The 14,772-nt window shown below is 41.2% G+C and overlaps 1 protein-coding gene across 3 annotated transcripts in view; it reads right to left on the bottom strand.

Annotated features, from left to right (window-relative positions):
- BRD1 (bromodomain containing 1) overlaps nucleotides 1–14,772 on the bottom strand; it is a 536,782-nt gene that overhangs the window by 243,722 nt on the left and 278,288 nt on the right. Inside the window, exon 9 of one of the 3 annotated variants that reach the window (XM_086967303.1) lies at nucleotides 11,377–12,552. The exons of the other annotated variants lie outside the window; for them this stretch is intronic. Coding sequence (XP_086823429.1) covers nucleotides 12,476–12,552 — 77 coding nt within the window. The 3' untranslated portion in view covers nucleotides 11,377–12,475. Of the gene's footprint in view, nucleotides 1–11,376; nucleotides 12,553–14,772 lie in introns of those variants that run through there. 3 annotated transcript variants of the gene reach the window in all.

Raw genomic sequence — 14,772 nt, forward strand, 5'->3', positions numbered from 1 at the left:
GGAGTCACACAGCACACAGGGTAAAACTTAACCAAGTCAGTCACCGTTGGGGAAGGTCTGACAACATGAGGCCAGAGAGACCTGACATCATACACAAAGCTGCAGCATGGCCTCCTAGAAGGTTTCTACCTACTGTGCAGCCAAAGATGGCCTGGGAAATCAGGGGCACATCAGAATCAGCTTTTGAATGGGGCGAGAGTCAGATGACTCGCGCATAGCTGGGCCTTTCGAATGCCAGGTGTGCAATCTCTAAAAGGAGCTTGAGTGATGAGAAGCAGACTCCGATTTGGATTTCTTGTTATTTGTTTTTAGGTATGTCCTTGGACTTCGTCTTTGAGGTATCCAAGAGCAGAGACTTGGGGCAGCAATGGGCCCACAAACTGGAATGCGACCAATCCAGTTTCTGGTGATTAGTAACGTACGGCTTTGCCTCTCACTCCCGGTCATATGACTTAAAATCATAATTAAGGTAAGACACAAACAACAGACATCATGTGTTTCCATTACTGACATATGCTTCCTGTATGTAAGCGCAGCTTGAAGGCTGTGGTTTTTGGAGGAAACATTCCTAGTACACTCTCAGTGAAAAAACATTCTGGATGTCAGTGAAGACCCAACTAAGTAAGGGAGCAGAGCCCTGGATCCACCTCAAAGAGCAGGGGAAAAAATTAAAACATGAAAGTCTCAAAATATATGTGTACGATCTTCCAGCCCAAAGTTTTTAACATGTTTAAGTGCTTCATCTGGACATTCCGAAAAGTGCCTCTGTACATCTATCCTCAATTTGGCATGCTATCTTAATACATCAGAGCTTGTATCCTTGTAATCCTTCTAACATCTCATGATCTGGAAATAATTTTTGCAAGTCTCCCAAAAATGGAGTACTAAAAATCTATGTTTCTTCCTATTGTAAGGCCACACATTTTATCTAGATCTGATAAGTTGGATGTTGATAACAATGTAGTCTATTTTTTATGTTGACTACCTTTTTCCATGATATGTCTTTTCCAATCTATTGTTAACAGCTTCAAACACCGTAATAGTCATTTTGCTCAGGAGTGCCATACCTTGCAGCAATGGGACGTCGCATTAGTGGGTCAGTGTCATTTTTGCACCGCTCCCCTTTATGGAGTTGTGTGTGCAATTGTGGAGTATTGTTGTCCATATGCTTACCTGTCATCTGATAAATACACTGTATTTCAGAGAAGTCTGCAATAACTGTGTATAAGATAGAATAACAATCTATCTGCTCAAACAAACAGCAGAACATGTACCAACCCACAACCAAAAGACGCAAAACGCGAAATCACTGATCTCAGTCCATGCATTAACTGATCGTGTTCCAATTTCACAGTTAATCATATATAATAGAGAGAGGGAAATTGTCAATAACAGTTGCAAAATGCACCTCAGTTTTTTTTTTCTTTTCTCCTTCAAGATGTCATACAGATTATATGTTCTGCTACTCTTGCACTGTTCGTATTACTAACCAACAACTGCAGGATCAATGATCCTCACGCCAAAGCCTAGAAGGCTCTCTGGTGCACAAGTGGCATATGCCTGAAGACTTCATTACCACCACCTCATCAGGTCTATGCAAAAATTCAATGTTTTAATGTTTTTCTGTCCTTTATCCTTCAATATAAGTAAATATTAAATGTAAAATTCCAATACTGAAGTATTGTAATGCCTGCTGAATAAAAACTGGCCTACATCTCTGACATTCAACATGAACAATAAACATTATTTCCAGGTCTCAGTTCTAATGTGTATTTGTATGGCAAGTAAGTATAAAGATTCAATCACTAGGTCAATGCAAAACCAATGCTAATTTAAATGCACTAGAGGCCAAACCACTGAAACAATGTGTTTTTCATTGGAGTCATTGAGAGCAGTACAGTCATCCTACCTAAACCTACTTTACTGAGGAAAATGCAAGGCATTAGATGGCACAGGTTCGATAAATCTGTGGTCACTTACCTAATAATATATTTACGAGTTTTAATTTGATACTTAGATCTGAAGTAGCATATAATGCCAACTTTGATTAAAAAAACTCAGGTTTTGCATTTTGAAGTGAATTACATGCAAGAACTATGACATTTAGAAGTCCATCTGATTATTCTCATTAGGTGACATTTTTATATGTATTCTCTTATACATTCTTATCTTACTGTATCAGTATTCATAAACATTTGTTGTATTAAGCCCTTATATTAAATAAGGACTCAAGATTACAAATGTTTATGAACACTAACACAATAAGATAAGATGGCAAACAACTTAGAGGTATACAAGTTTTCAGTGTATTGCATTGATTTTAGCATGGCATTTGATAATGCCTGGTATGTGGTTTTACTTTCTAATGAGTTTTGTTTAAAAGAACAGAGAATTGTATTTGCAGAACTGTATATACAATGGGTCAAAATAAGTTAAAAAATGGGTAATTCATTCTAAGTTACTGGTTAATAACTATCAACCAGGTGTATGTTTTAAAGGAGCCAAATAATAAAAAAAATATTAGATGATAATCAAATATGAATGTCATTTTCATGTAATGAGCCAATGCGAAAATCAAGTTTCTGTCATCTGCATGATTTGCATCCATCAAAGCGTTTTAAGCATTTTTTCTAACAGCAAAGTTCAAGAACTTCACATTAGCTCTCACTAGCAATTTATAAGTAAAACCACAACAACGATAAAGTCACAAGAATGTTAGTTATTACAAGAGTGAGAATGGTTTACCTACAATGAAGTAAAATAAAATATGGTGGCCCAGGATTTGCTAAATTAAACACAACACAGGATTCAATGAAAACTAAGCTGAGGCATAGTATTACATTAATATGCAATGTGGTTAACAAGCTAGACCCAATTTGAATGCAGTATCATTTTCTACTAATTGTTTTAATAATACTGTGAAAAACAGTAATGCCATACAAAATTATGAAACGCCTTCAAAGTGCCGGTGTAAATAGTTTATGTACATGTAGTAATAAAAAATGTCAACACTCAATATCTCTTTCTTCAATGCTCCTTAAATAAACACAGTAGTAAAGAGGCTCAGAATGTAAAAAGGGCAGAATCTATTAAAAAATAATTTAAATTAAAAAAAAAAATAGGGGTGCTGATAAACTTTACATCTACTGCTAAACCCTGCCCCTTGTTGGGAATATGCATGATTATGAATGAAAACAGTCTACCAAAGAATGGCTACAATAATACTCATTCAAACATTGACCTAACGTAGCAGAAAAAGCGTAAATAGCTCATAAGCATTAAACTAATTAGCATTCCACCTCACGTATAACATTACCATAGCCAACTGCAACCAAAATAAGTATGTTGGAAGCTTACTTCCATGTCTAAATGTGATGCCATCTGTCAAATATTTTTTTATGTTTGAAAATAACTATACTGCTTCAACCTTGAACTGAAATGGTTACTTACCTATATAAGTAGTTCTGCAGCTTGAACACTTTTTAGATTCACATTATTCTGCCATCTAGTTGTTGGATGTGGATTTGTTAGAATTCTGTCTTTTTAGGTCTCGCCTAGCGACGCAAGGCATGCGCTGTAACTTGCGAGATCTATTATCGAAGGTTTTGCTTGGTAAGCGGAATGGAAGCTCCACCCATGCTTTCCATTGGTGCGCGTCAAAAATGCTCACTTCTGATTGCAAGGGAGGCATGTTTGTTCCCTCCCTGTCTCTTGTTTGCCGTGCCAGCCCAGACAGGAGATTGTGCACGCACACGTCGTCTCGCATCTCTTCCGCTTTGTTCTCACTTTCTCCAGATCACCTCAGAAGCTCCTGGGGACCCTGTACGGCGTCTCATGTAGATTATTACTAGCACGCTGGCCGGGAGCTGCGGACTTTAGAGCTGAGGGAAGCAGGCAAGAGCCTCGGAGTCGGCTCACCGGTGATTCTGGGAAAGTCACTAATCCCCATACTGTCTCAAAATAATATGAACAATGTCCTTCATGTAACTGGTACCTGTGTAAAGCATTCCAGTACCTTCAGGGGAGTGTTTGCACAATATGGAATCGCAAAACAATTATGTTTAAAATATTTGCCAGGCATGCAGTTGCCTCTTGGCTCTACTTTCGTTTCAGGGCACTTAAATCCAGGTAGTGGAGCTAGTGTGGCATGCTTGTGCTTTCTTAATAAGCACTGTTTCCTTTAATGAGTTTTTCGTTCTACAAGCAAGACATACTTTCCTGAAATGAAAAAATGAAAGTGAAAGCGCCAAGCGTGTTTTCACTTTCATTATAGCGCCACGTGCAGACCGCACATAATATGTAAAACGGCAGTCACACGCTTGTTTTCTTATGTGTGGCTGGCCAGAATCTTCTTTACTAAAATCCATTACTCCCTGTTGTGAACACAGCTTCCACATGGTTTCGCCTGCACAGCGCTTCGAGCACTTGGATATTAAATATCCTTAAATGCCGATCTTGATTAATCCGTAGGGTAGAATCGGCTTTGTGTGCTGTCGTGTGTAGTTTCACTTTTATGTCTATTGCCTGTTTTAATTTGTTTTTTTGATCACGCTGTCATTTTTTTTAAACATTGGTTGCTTCACGAATGCACAGTTTCTGCATGCCGTGTTTTCAACTTAGCGGGCCCGATTTCCAATTGAAATGTTGTATATTTGTATCAGGCGCCAAAGTCAGCAGTGGCTGGATTCCGTTATGGAACCTCACACCGAAAATCCCTTCCGTTCCATAAAGGTTACGCACAACCTATTGAACATGGCAGCCACGGTACAGCTCGTCAGAGGATGTAAACAAAATAATACTGAAAATGGTTTGGTTCTTCAGGGATAGGTTGTGGTGTAACGGCTAGAGCAGGCAGCAGTCTCAGAGTCAGCTCACTGTTCTGTGATTCTGGGCAAGTCACTAATCCCCATACTTTACAAAAATATTATAAATGTTGTCTTTAATGTAACTGGTACCTGTGTAAAGCGTTCCAATACCTTCAGGGTAGAGTTTACAGAATATGGAATTGCAAAAAAATGATGTCTAAAAAACTTGCCAGGCATGCAGTTGCCTCTTGGCTCTACTTTCGTTTCACGTCACTTAAATCCCAGCTGTGGAGCTAGTGTGGCATGCTCGTGCTTTCTTAAGCATATGTCACTTCAGGACGTCCGTTCGAAGGGATCTGTTGAGGGCTTTGAAAGGGGGCACATGGCAGCCATTTCCACCAGGATCACTCGCTCTGCCTCCCTCCTGTTGCTTTTGCGTACCCTCCAACCTTGTTGTTTTCAAACCGCCTCCTCTGTTGCTTCGCTAGTTGCCCCCCCCCATCCTTCCCAGTGTGCTTCCACTGCCCACGCTCACCTTAAAAAAAATAAAAGCATGTGCAATGCAATAGCTTTCGCATTGCTGAAAGGTTGAACTTGCATTATTATTAGCAACGCCAATAGTTCAAACGTTCAGCAATCCGAGACCTATTGCATTGCAAATGCTTGTTTTGAGTGGGCATCATCTTCGACCATTTGGTTGTCGGTCTCTCCTCTTATGAAGTCATACATAGAACCAAAAAGCTCCCTCATGTGTTCACCATCTTTAGATACTTTTCTCCTGTATCCTTGCATATATAGCTTCCTTTGTATTGTTATAAATTGTCCAGTCCTCCCAACTGCAAACATCCGCAATTCTTTCCTGCCAGAGGTGGGAGAGTCGCATGTGCAATCAGAAGAGTCTTCAAGCTGAAAAACTACTCTTACAGGTAACTATTGTTTTTGCAGCGTGAATATTTTTGAATTCACATACTGGGCATGGATTATGTTGCAGTGTTCACTTGTCCTGTGGAAGGATGGGTAGAGAACGAGTTTGTGCTTGTAAACGTTTTTAAGTACCTTCTGCCCAACCTGCATTTATCGATTTGCTGGGATGTCCACTCAGTAATGCTTCGTGAAGGTTTTTTAGGATGACCATGTAGCTGCTGAACAGATGTCATTCACAGACACACTGGCTAAGAGGGCGAGTGTTGAGCCGTTCTTCCTTGTGGAGTTCACCCTTGGCCTTTTCTCAAGATTCACTCCTGCAGTATTGGCTGGTCTAGCCACCTAGCTATAGTTTCCTTTGTTACTAGTACTCCCTTTGTTGCTAGGGCGAAAGAGATAAAGAACCGTTTGGTCTTTCAAATTGTTTTGGTTTTATGTATGTAATACATCACCACCCTTCTGACATTCCGCATAAGTAGGGCATGTCTTGCCTGTGATTTTGGATGCCGGATGAAACCTGGTAGCCATATTGTTTGGTTACCATGTGAAGTGTGACACAATCTTGGGTAGCAATTTTTCGTCAGCTCTCATCACGATTCTGTCCTGGTGAATTTGGATGTATGATTCCTGCATAGTTAGTGCCTGAAGTTTGCTCACCCTGTTTAGTGATAGAAACTAAGAAGGCAATCTTCCAAGATAGAAATTGAATTCCAGCGTGGATCACTTCAAAGGGTGGTTTAATTAGCTGTGTAAGTACTACATTAAGGTTCCATTTGGGGGTGGGCGCTACTCATGGCAGTGCTATACTCTTTGCCCTTTCCAGAAATCTTTGACCACTGGTGTTTGGAAAAAAACCCTTCCTATTACGTCCTTTGTAAATGCTACGATGGCTGCTAGTTATACCTTTAGCCTGGTGTAGGTAAGTCCTTTATCTAGCAGATGTGTGATGTATTTCAGGAGTCTGGTGTCCTCGTTGTTTACGCCCCCTTGTTCTTGGAGCATCACTTTCTAAACCTCATCCATTTCTTGGAGTACCACTTTCGAGCAGTGAGACTACTAGCTTTTTTCAGCACTTCCATTGCTTTTTTTGGCAGTTGCAAGTGGCCACATTTTATTTCCTCAGGAGCCATGCTTCCAAGCTGAGTGTGCCTTGTTCTGGGTGGAAGACTGAGCTCCCCTGCAAGGTTAGAATTTTCCTGACCATTCTATCGATAAGGCATTCTCCAATAACTGGCGGCTCGGGTACCCGGATTTGAAATCTTGGCATTTTGCGTTCTTGTGTCTCGCAAACCGGTCCACTTGTAGTGTTTTCTACCTGTTGAAGATTGGTTGTAGTTAGTGTAGCTCCCACTCGCTGAAAATGCTGTTTTGCCTGTTTAGTTTGTCTGCTTCTATACTGTCCACTCCTGGCAGGTCGATTGCCACTAGTGTCATGGCCCTTTGTAACACCCACATCCATATCTCCGGTGCTTTGGTGAATAGTTTGTGTGTCCTTGTCCTCCCTTTGCTTGTTGAGGTACACGATGGTCATAGTGTTATCCATTTGTATCTGTACTACCTTCCACTTGACCTATATTTGGAAGAATCTCAGGGCTAGAAGCACGGTCTTGAGATCCAGGATGTTCATGTATTTCACTGTGTCTGCCAGGCTCCACATGCCCTAGATGGTGAGTTGGATCATGTGTGCTTCCCCATCCTGTGTGGGATGCATCGGTTATGGTAAAAGTGGGAGCTTCTCTGCTTATTGTGATGTTCTTGCTGTTCCACCATGACATTTCTTTGTGTATTCTTTCTGTTACAACCATTGACCAATACTTTTGTAGCCATTCTTGGATCAGTCTTATGTGGAGCATGGTGTCATTGGAATACATGATGCCAGCATGCCCTTCCTACTGTCAGAGCTTGCCCCTTCAGGTAAAGGCGACGTTTATCAGTCCGTGCCTGTTCTCTCTTTTGTACCTTGAAGTGTTTTCCCTGTTGCGAGTTCAGTGTTGCAACTAGGAAGGATTTTCATCTTTCCGGATTTTTGTATGAATTTTTTAGATTGACAGAGAATCAGAGTTTGTGATGTGTTCTTATGATGGGTTTGGTGTTTACCTTGCACTGGTTGTATGACTTTGCTTTTATGAGCCAGTTATCCAAGTAGGGGTAGTCGTGGTGTCCTGTGACCACGGCAAGGCATTTTGTGACTATCTGGGGTGTTGACTTGATCCTTAACGGCAGCACCGTGAATTGGTAGTGGGTCTTGTCAACTATGCATCTTTAAAACTTTCTGTGTCTCTCGTTCATTGGTATGTGCAGGTATGCATTGTTACGGTCTATTGTGGTTCTGTAGTCTCCGTTCCGGAGGAGTGATGTGACCTCCTGCAGCATTGTCATTAAACTTGTGTGTTTTTATGTACCTGTTCAAGGCCATCAGGTCCAAGATGGGCCTTAGTGACAAGTCTGTCTTGGGAAATTAGGAGATCACTGAGAAGACTACGGAGCCCCCTTCTGATGGTGGTACTATATATATTTCCTTCTTTTTTAGTAGGTTTGCCACAGTCTTCTTTAGGTGCAGAATACCCTTGCAGTTTTGGTACCTCGGTCTTGCTTTTATTTTGTGAACATTTCTTTATGAGTTCTATGCAATATTTGTGTTGGATAATGTTGAGTATCCATTTGCCAGAGCAGAGGTGATGACTTCTCAATCACAGCTGAACCCTCTGATACTGCCCCCTACAGGTGTTGTGTGGTAGGGGTGGTGTCTCACGGGGTCATTTGGTGGGATGAGTCCTTTTCCAAGCATGCAGCCATGAAAGGGCTGCTTTTTTTGTCCTGTGTACTGCCACTGTTTTAAAGGGGTGTGGCTTGATTGCTGCACAGAAAAATAATCATGGGATGTTGTTGGATGTGAACCCCCTCATTAAGGCATTCCACTGGTTCATGAACCATAAGGCACCCATGGATTATGCAGTGCTGTTATTTTTTTTTATTTTTTTTTTAGAGTTTTATTTTTTTTAGAGTTTTTTATTGTGCAAACTAGACCCAAAGATATCGGGTATCAGAGCGCTTTACATAGCACCAGTTTTGTTACATGAGGACACATTAATTTTTGTTAGGCACAGGGAGATTAAGTGATTTGCCCAGAATCACAGGATGTTGATCGTCGTTGCCTAGACTCGAACCCGGTTCCCCAGCTTCAACGTCTACCGCTCCAGTCGTAAGGCTACATCCTCTCCCCAAATCCTTTCGAAGAAATCATCCACTGCTTTCCCAAACAGAGATTCCCTTGTGAAAGGCATATTGACCACTGCCGCCTGTATTCTCTTATCCGGTACTGCTCAGTAAGGTGCTGGAGGAGACTTTCGACTTCCTGACACTGTGTGTAGGCATTTATATAGCGCACTGCTACCCGTAGGCGTCCTGGCGCTTCGACCGCCGCAAAACCCTTCCTGGCTTCCCTGAGAGATGGTCCCTTAATGGGTATCTCCAGGGTGAGACCAGGCATCCCCGGCGGTCTGGGGGGCCGTTAGTGAAGATGAGGCAAGCTAATGCCCAGAGTTGCCGAGTGTGATCGCTGATCAGAGTGGGCACCGAGGCGAGAGAATTATCGAGTCCGCTGACCCTGGTCCAGAAACCTGCCGCACCGGGAATCGAACCCTGGTCCCGGGCCGTCCTCTGCTCTCGGGTCTGCCGCCTCTAACCAGTGAGCCACACTACTTCACCACTTCACACTGCTGATGGGCATGACATTTGAATTTTCTATTCTATACTGCACCGCAGCGGACTGTTCCATCTGCCACCGTATCCACTTACATGCTCCCCGTCCGGTGATGGGCCCACAGAAGCGGGAGAGTTGGCTCTCGTGCAAGCTGTGGCGACGATATAGAGTTTGCTGCCACTGACCTGCTGATGTAGACTGGGTCCATTAAGGAGCGCTTGTATTTTTTTCTCTACGATTGGAGTAGCTTCCTTTAAGGTTGTTTGTTCTTTGAAGACTTCTCTTCTTTGGTCCAGAACACTAGGCAGCATGGGGAAAAACTGGTCCCTACATTGAGAAGGTAGCAGGGTTTCCAACAGAAAAAATTATTCCCCTTGTTACTCTTCCAGCTTGGTGGCATAGATGTTCAATGTAAGGTTTTAACAAAACACTGCACCCAGAGATGTCATCCAGAAACAAAGGCCTCGAAGGGTACAAGATGACACCCTCCTCCAGTGAGTCCGCATATACGACCTGCTAATCATCTGAAGGTTCGGCCTCGAAAACACCCTCTTAATACAGTCCACTATCAGCTTCGTCATAGAAACCGAAGGCACCCACCTCCTTTTCCGCCGGTTTGGGTGTTACTGGAGGTTGCAACTCTGGTTCCTCAGCTCTCGCCTCGATATAGAGCATTGTTTCCTACGAGGCATTGAAAGACATTTTATATTATTTCAAGGAGTGATCAAGTTTCTTTCTCTTAATGAGAGCCACAATTTCAGCTTCAAGGCGTTTTTTCTTCTAAAAATTGAGTGCTTTCCGACATCAGAGTAGAGTATCTGTGGCCTCTTCCTCCCTCCGGCACTCTTGATAGACTTATGGTATCTAGGCCAGTTCAGAGGGTTTGCTCCAACTGTAGTCTTTGGCTTGGATCCATGTGGTTCTTTGGGCTGTTGATTTGGAACCTGGACCTTCAAAGTAAGGTAGACTTCTTCCAGGAGTCTAAAACCTCTGGCCCCATCCCCGATCTCCTGTATACCCTTACGCTTTCGGCATCAGTTGATAACAGCTTCAACGCTTTCCCTCTCTTGATGTCGATAATTTCGCCATCTGAATCCGGAGTCCTTTTGCTGCGCCATCTCAGATTTGTCATCATCATGGGTGTCCTCTGACCTGGGAGTGTGTTTCTGCGCCTCTGTCATGGAATAGTGTGCCAAAGTCTGCATTTCCTTACTTTAGAAGCCTTCGGTTAGTACTCCATGCAAGTTCTCTAAGATTTCGCTACGTGGTCTCTCAGCAGCCACAAATTGCAGACGTGGGATCTATCCTTCTGTCCAAGTTTGTGGTGGCACTTAGGGCAGAACTTGAATGACATGATCCATAACCTTGCAGCATTTTCTGCACATCGCAGTCGAACACCTTGTGGTTTTGTGGGTTTACCAGCCCCAAGGAATTTGCCTCGATCTCTGTTTATTCCCTTCAGTGTCCATCAGTGTTCCTCAGTGCTTGAAAGCTTGTGCCAGTGTGTCACTTTTTGACAAAAAAGTGTTTTTTGCCTCCAGTCCTTCCCAGAGCGACCTCCTCTGCTCCAAAGGCGAAAAAAAATTGTGAAGGTGGTGACCATGCGAAAGAGCTTATGGGCCATACGTCAGACGTCATTAGAGGAGGGACAAACCAACAAATGATTGACTACGTCCACTCAACAACAAAAAAAAGTTGGCGTAGAAAGAGCGAATAGACAATGCCGCACCTAACTACTAGATGGTGGAATACTGCAGAGCATGTGAATCATGAATGATTCATACTGAAAAACTGAAAATGCCACTAGACTGTTTAATCTGTATAGAACCCTTAAGTAACATATTTGTACTTGGTGGATGGAGGGATTGGTGGCAAACAATTTACTTATATCAAAAACTACAGCTAAAATTCCAAACTCAAAAAAGGGAGGTATACTGCATTATGTGAATTAAAACAGTTTTAATGCTAGTTTCAACAATAGTCATACCACAGAAAAGATTTCTAAAGCATAATCTAGGATAGATTATACAGCATCATTTGCAACATATATAGGAAAGTATTTCTAAAGTGTGGAACATTACAAGTCAATTTTTGGGGGGGAAATGACAATTGCTTTGAGAATAAAGGACCAATGAACATAGGCTATGGTTTGGCATTTGAAAAATCAAACAAAGTTAACCAAAATATAACTAAATGCTGATAATTTATAGTAATAACATGCTGCATGATTAAATACAAACCTGTCAATAGAGAAGAGTGGTCTTAAGCCAAACGACAAACTTTTCATTAGAAAAATTTAAAATTGTTTATGCATATACACTTAACAGCTGACAGCCATGCCAGTAGTTTATAATCTCGAAATCCTTTCATATGTTGAATGAGTTTATGTCCATAGTGAAAGTATCACACAGAAGGAGCATCCTTATTTTAGTTGCACTGTGAAGACTACTGGCTTTTTGATTAAGATATTACTAGCAATAAATATTCTCCAAAGCAGGATTTGACTCAATGCCCTCATAGAGCATTCATGAAATGGGTTAGTAGTTTACAATGAAAACACAATTGACAGCCTAACTCTACAACAAAAACGTACCTTTCGATGCTGCCAATCAGCATAATAGGCGATGAACAAGTGGATAGATGAAAATGCAAACAATTAGATGAAGATCAAGAGAAAGATGTCAATAATTCTTGGACTTTCCATAAAACATGTCATTTCCACTCACTGATATAAATACTGGAAAAATATCTTAATGTTGTTGTAACAATGGATTGAAAAAGCCAGAGTTCTCCTGAATAAAGTTATTTTGTGTCCGAGTCAGCTCACATTAAGGTCATGATTGGCGTTTTGTAATCATTCAAAGTACACTTATTCATATTGATGTTTGCTTGTTTTTACTGCATTTGAAATTACTTTGCCAGCATGGAACTTCATCGCTGCAGGTTTTTTTTGTGTTAAAAATGCCATTTGTCTTTGGAGAGAAGAGACATACAGGTATATGTTGAGAAGTCCATAAATTAACCTTTGTTTGCAGGATTTGCTTTAAGAGGGTAGTTGTTGTTTTCCAGAAATGGATAAAAACAGGCTTTTATTATTGTGAAGGGTGCCAGTTCGTTTTTCTGTTTAGAAATGAACACAAATTCAGAAAATCTACACTTCTATACCATAAAAGTGCACACATTTAATTTATACATTACACGTGCTAGACTACTAATATCAACAAAAATGGTTTGTAGATACAGTATGCTAAAGCCAGGCACCTGGTATAGTAGTGCTTTTGAACTAATTAAATTCCAATACTAGTTGGCAAGTATTTCGAAACGTGTTCAGAAATATAACTACAGTAAGGCCTGCACAGAAAACCTTTTAATATTTTAAATGAGTGCGTATGTGCCCCCCTCACCTCTTAATATCTATTATAGTAACTGATGTAAAACTATATATATATATATATATATATATATATATATATATATATATATATATATATATATACACACACACATTGAATAACTGTCTACTTAATTATTGAAAGCAAATTGCATAATGTTTACTGTAGGTAATGGTTTTAAATATCTCACAATTTTGTATGTAACACATTTTCAAAGACACAAAGTGTGACGCTTCAAATTATAATCCGCACACCTAATGTGGAATAACAGCCAGCACAATAGTACAAAAGGAAAATGCTACTTACCAGTATGCATCTGTTCTTGGCATGTAGAGCTGCAGAGTTGTACACTATGCATAGATCGCCACCTAGTGTTGGGCCCGGATGTTTGCAGTTTGTTGTTGTCCTGAAAGGTTCATTGGAAGTCACGAGTTAGGTGACTCTTCCTTTGGACCACATTGCACATGGGCATCGGCTCCATCCCCAGATTGTTTTTCGCCATTAGGGAAATGATGGAGCTTTGCAAGTACAGGGAGGATGCCCGTGTAATTTGTATCTAATTAAGATAACATCGGAACAGACAAGGGTAACCGGGGAGGCGGGTGGGCGTGTACAACTCTGCAGCTCTACATGCTAAGAACAGATGCATTCTGGTAAGTAGCATTTTCCGTTCGATGCATATGAGCTGCAGATTGTACATTATGCATAGATTATATAACAGTACCCACTCTTAGCGGCAACCACCCCTACCTGTTGCAGTAGTTTGGAATAATGTTTTGAGAACAGCCTGGCCCACATTAGCTTGTTGTTTTGTTTGCACATTTACACAATAGTGTTTTGTGAATGTGTGCGTTGTGGACCATGTAGCTGCTCTGCAGATGTCATCTAGGGGAATGTTGCCTAGAAATGCAATTGAAGCCCCTATCTTTCTGGTAGAGTGGTCTTTAGGAGGAACACATAGCGTACGTTTAGCTTTGTGGTAGCAAATTTGTATGCATTTGACAATCCATCTAGCTATCCCAGATTTTGAAATGGGATTACCCTTGTGTGGTGGTGCGAAAGACACAAAAAGTTGTTTTGTCTTACGAAAGGGGTGTGTCCTCTCTATGTAGTATAGCAACGCTCTTTTGACATCTAATGTGTGAAGAGCTCTTTCTGCTACGGACTGTGGTTGCGAGAAAAAAACAGGCAGTTCCACAGATTGATTGAGATGGAATGGAGAAATGACTTTAGGTAGGAATTTCAGATTAGTACGCAGAACAACCTTATTTTGATGCATTTGCAAAAAGGGTTCTTGAATGGTTAGTGCTTGTAGTTCACTAACTCTGCGCAGAGAACTAATAGCTACTAGGAACGCAACTTTCCATGTTAAAAATTGTAATTCACATCTGTGTAGGGGTTCGAAGGTAGGCCCCATTAGCCGTGTGAGAACAACGTTTAAATTCAATACAGGTGAAGGTGGTACTCTGGGAGGAATTATTCTTTTAAGGCCTTCCATAAAAGCTTTAATGGCAGGCACTCTGAACAGAGATAGATGTTGTCTGTTTTGCAGATATGCTGCTATTGCAGCAAGATGTAGTCTAATAGACGTATAGGCTAAGTTACATCTTTGAAGATGCAGTAAGTAACCTATGATGTGTTGAATAGCCACATCTTAGGGATTAATATCGTTGTTATGACAATATATTACAAATCGTTTCCACTTGGCTGCATAACATGCCCTAGTGGTAGGACGTCTAGCTTCTTTAATGGCATTCATGCAGTCTGGAGGAAGGTTTAGATACCCAAATTCTAGGACTTCAGGAGCCAGATCGCAAGGTTGAGTTGAGCTGGGTCCGGGTGTCTGATCTCTCCATGGTTCAGTGTTAAGCGGTATGAAGACAGGTGCAATTTTTGGTGTGGTACTACAGACACATTGTAGCAGTGTGGTGTACCACGGTTGTCTGGC

This window comes from Lissotriton vulgaris, chromosome 1_1 (assembly GCF_964263255.1).
Source record: "Lissotriton vulgaris chromosome 1_1, aLisVul1.2, whole genome shotgun sequence".
Taxonomy (NCBI): domain Eukaryota; kingdom Metazoa; phylum Chordata; class Amphibia; order Caudata; family Salamandridae; genus Lissotriton; species Lissotriton vulgaris.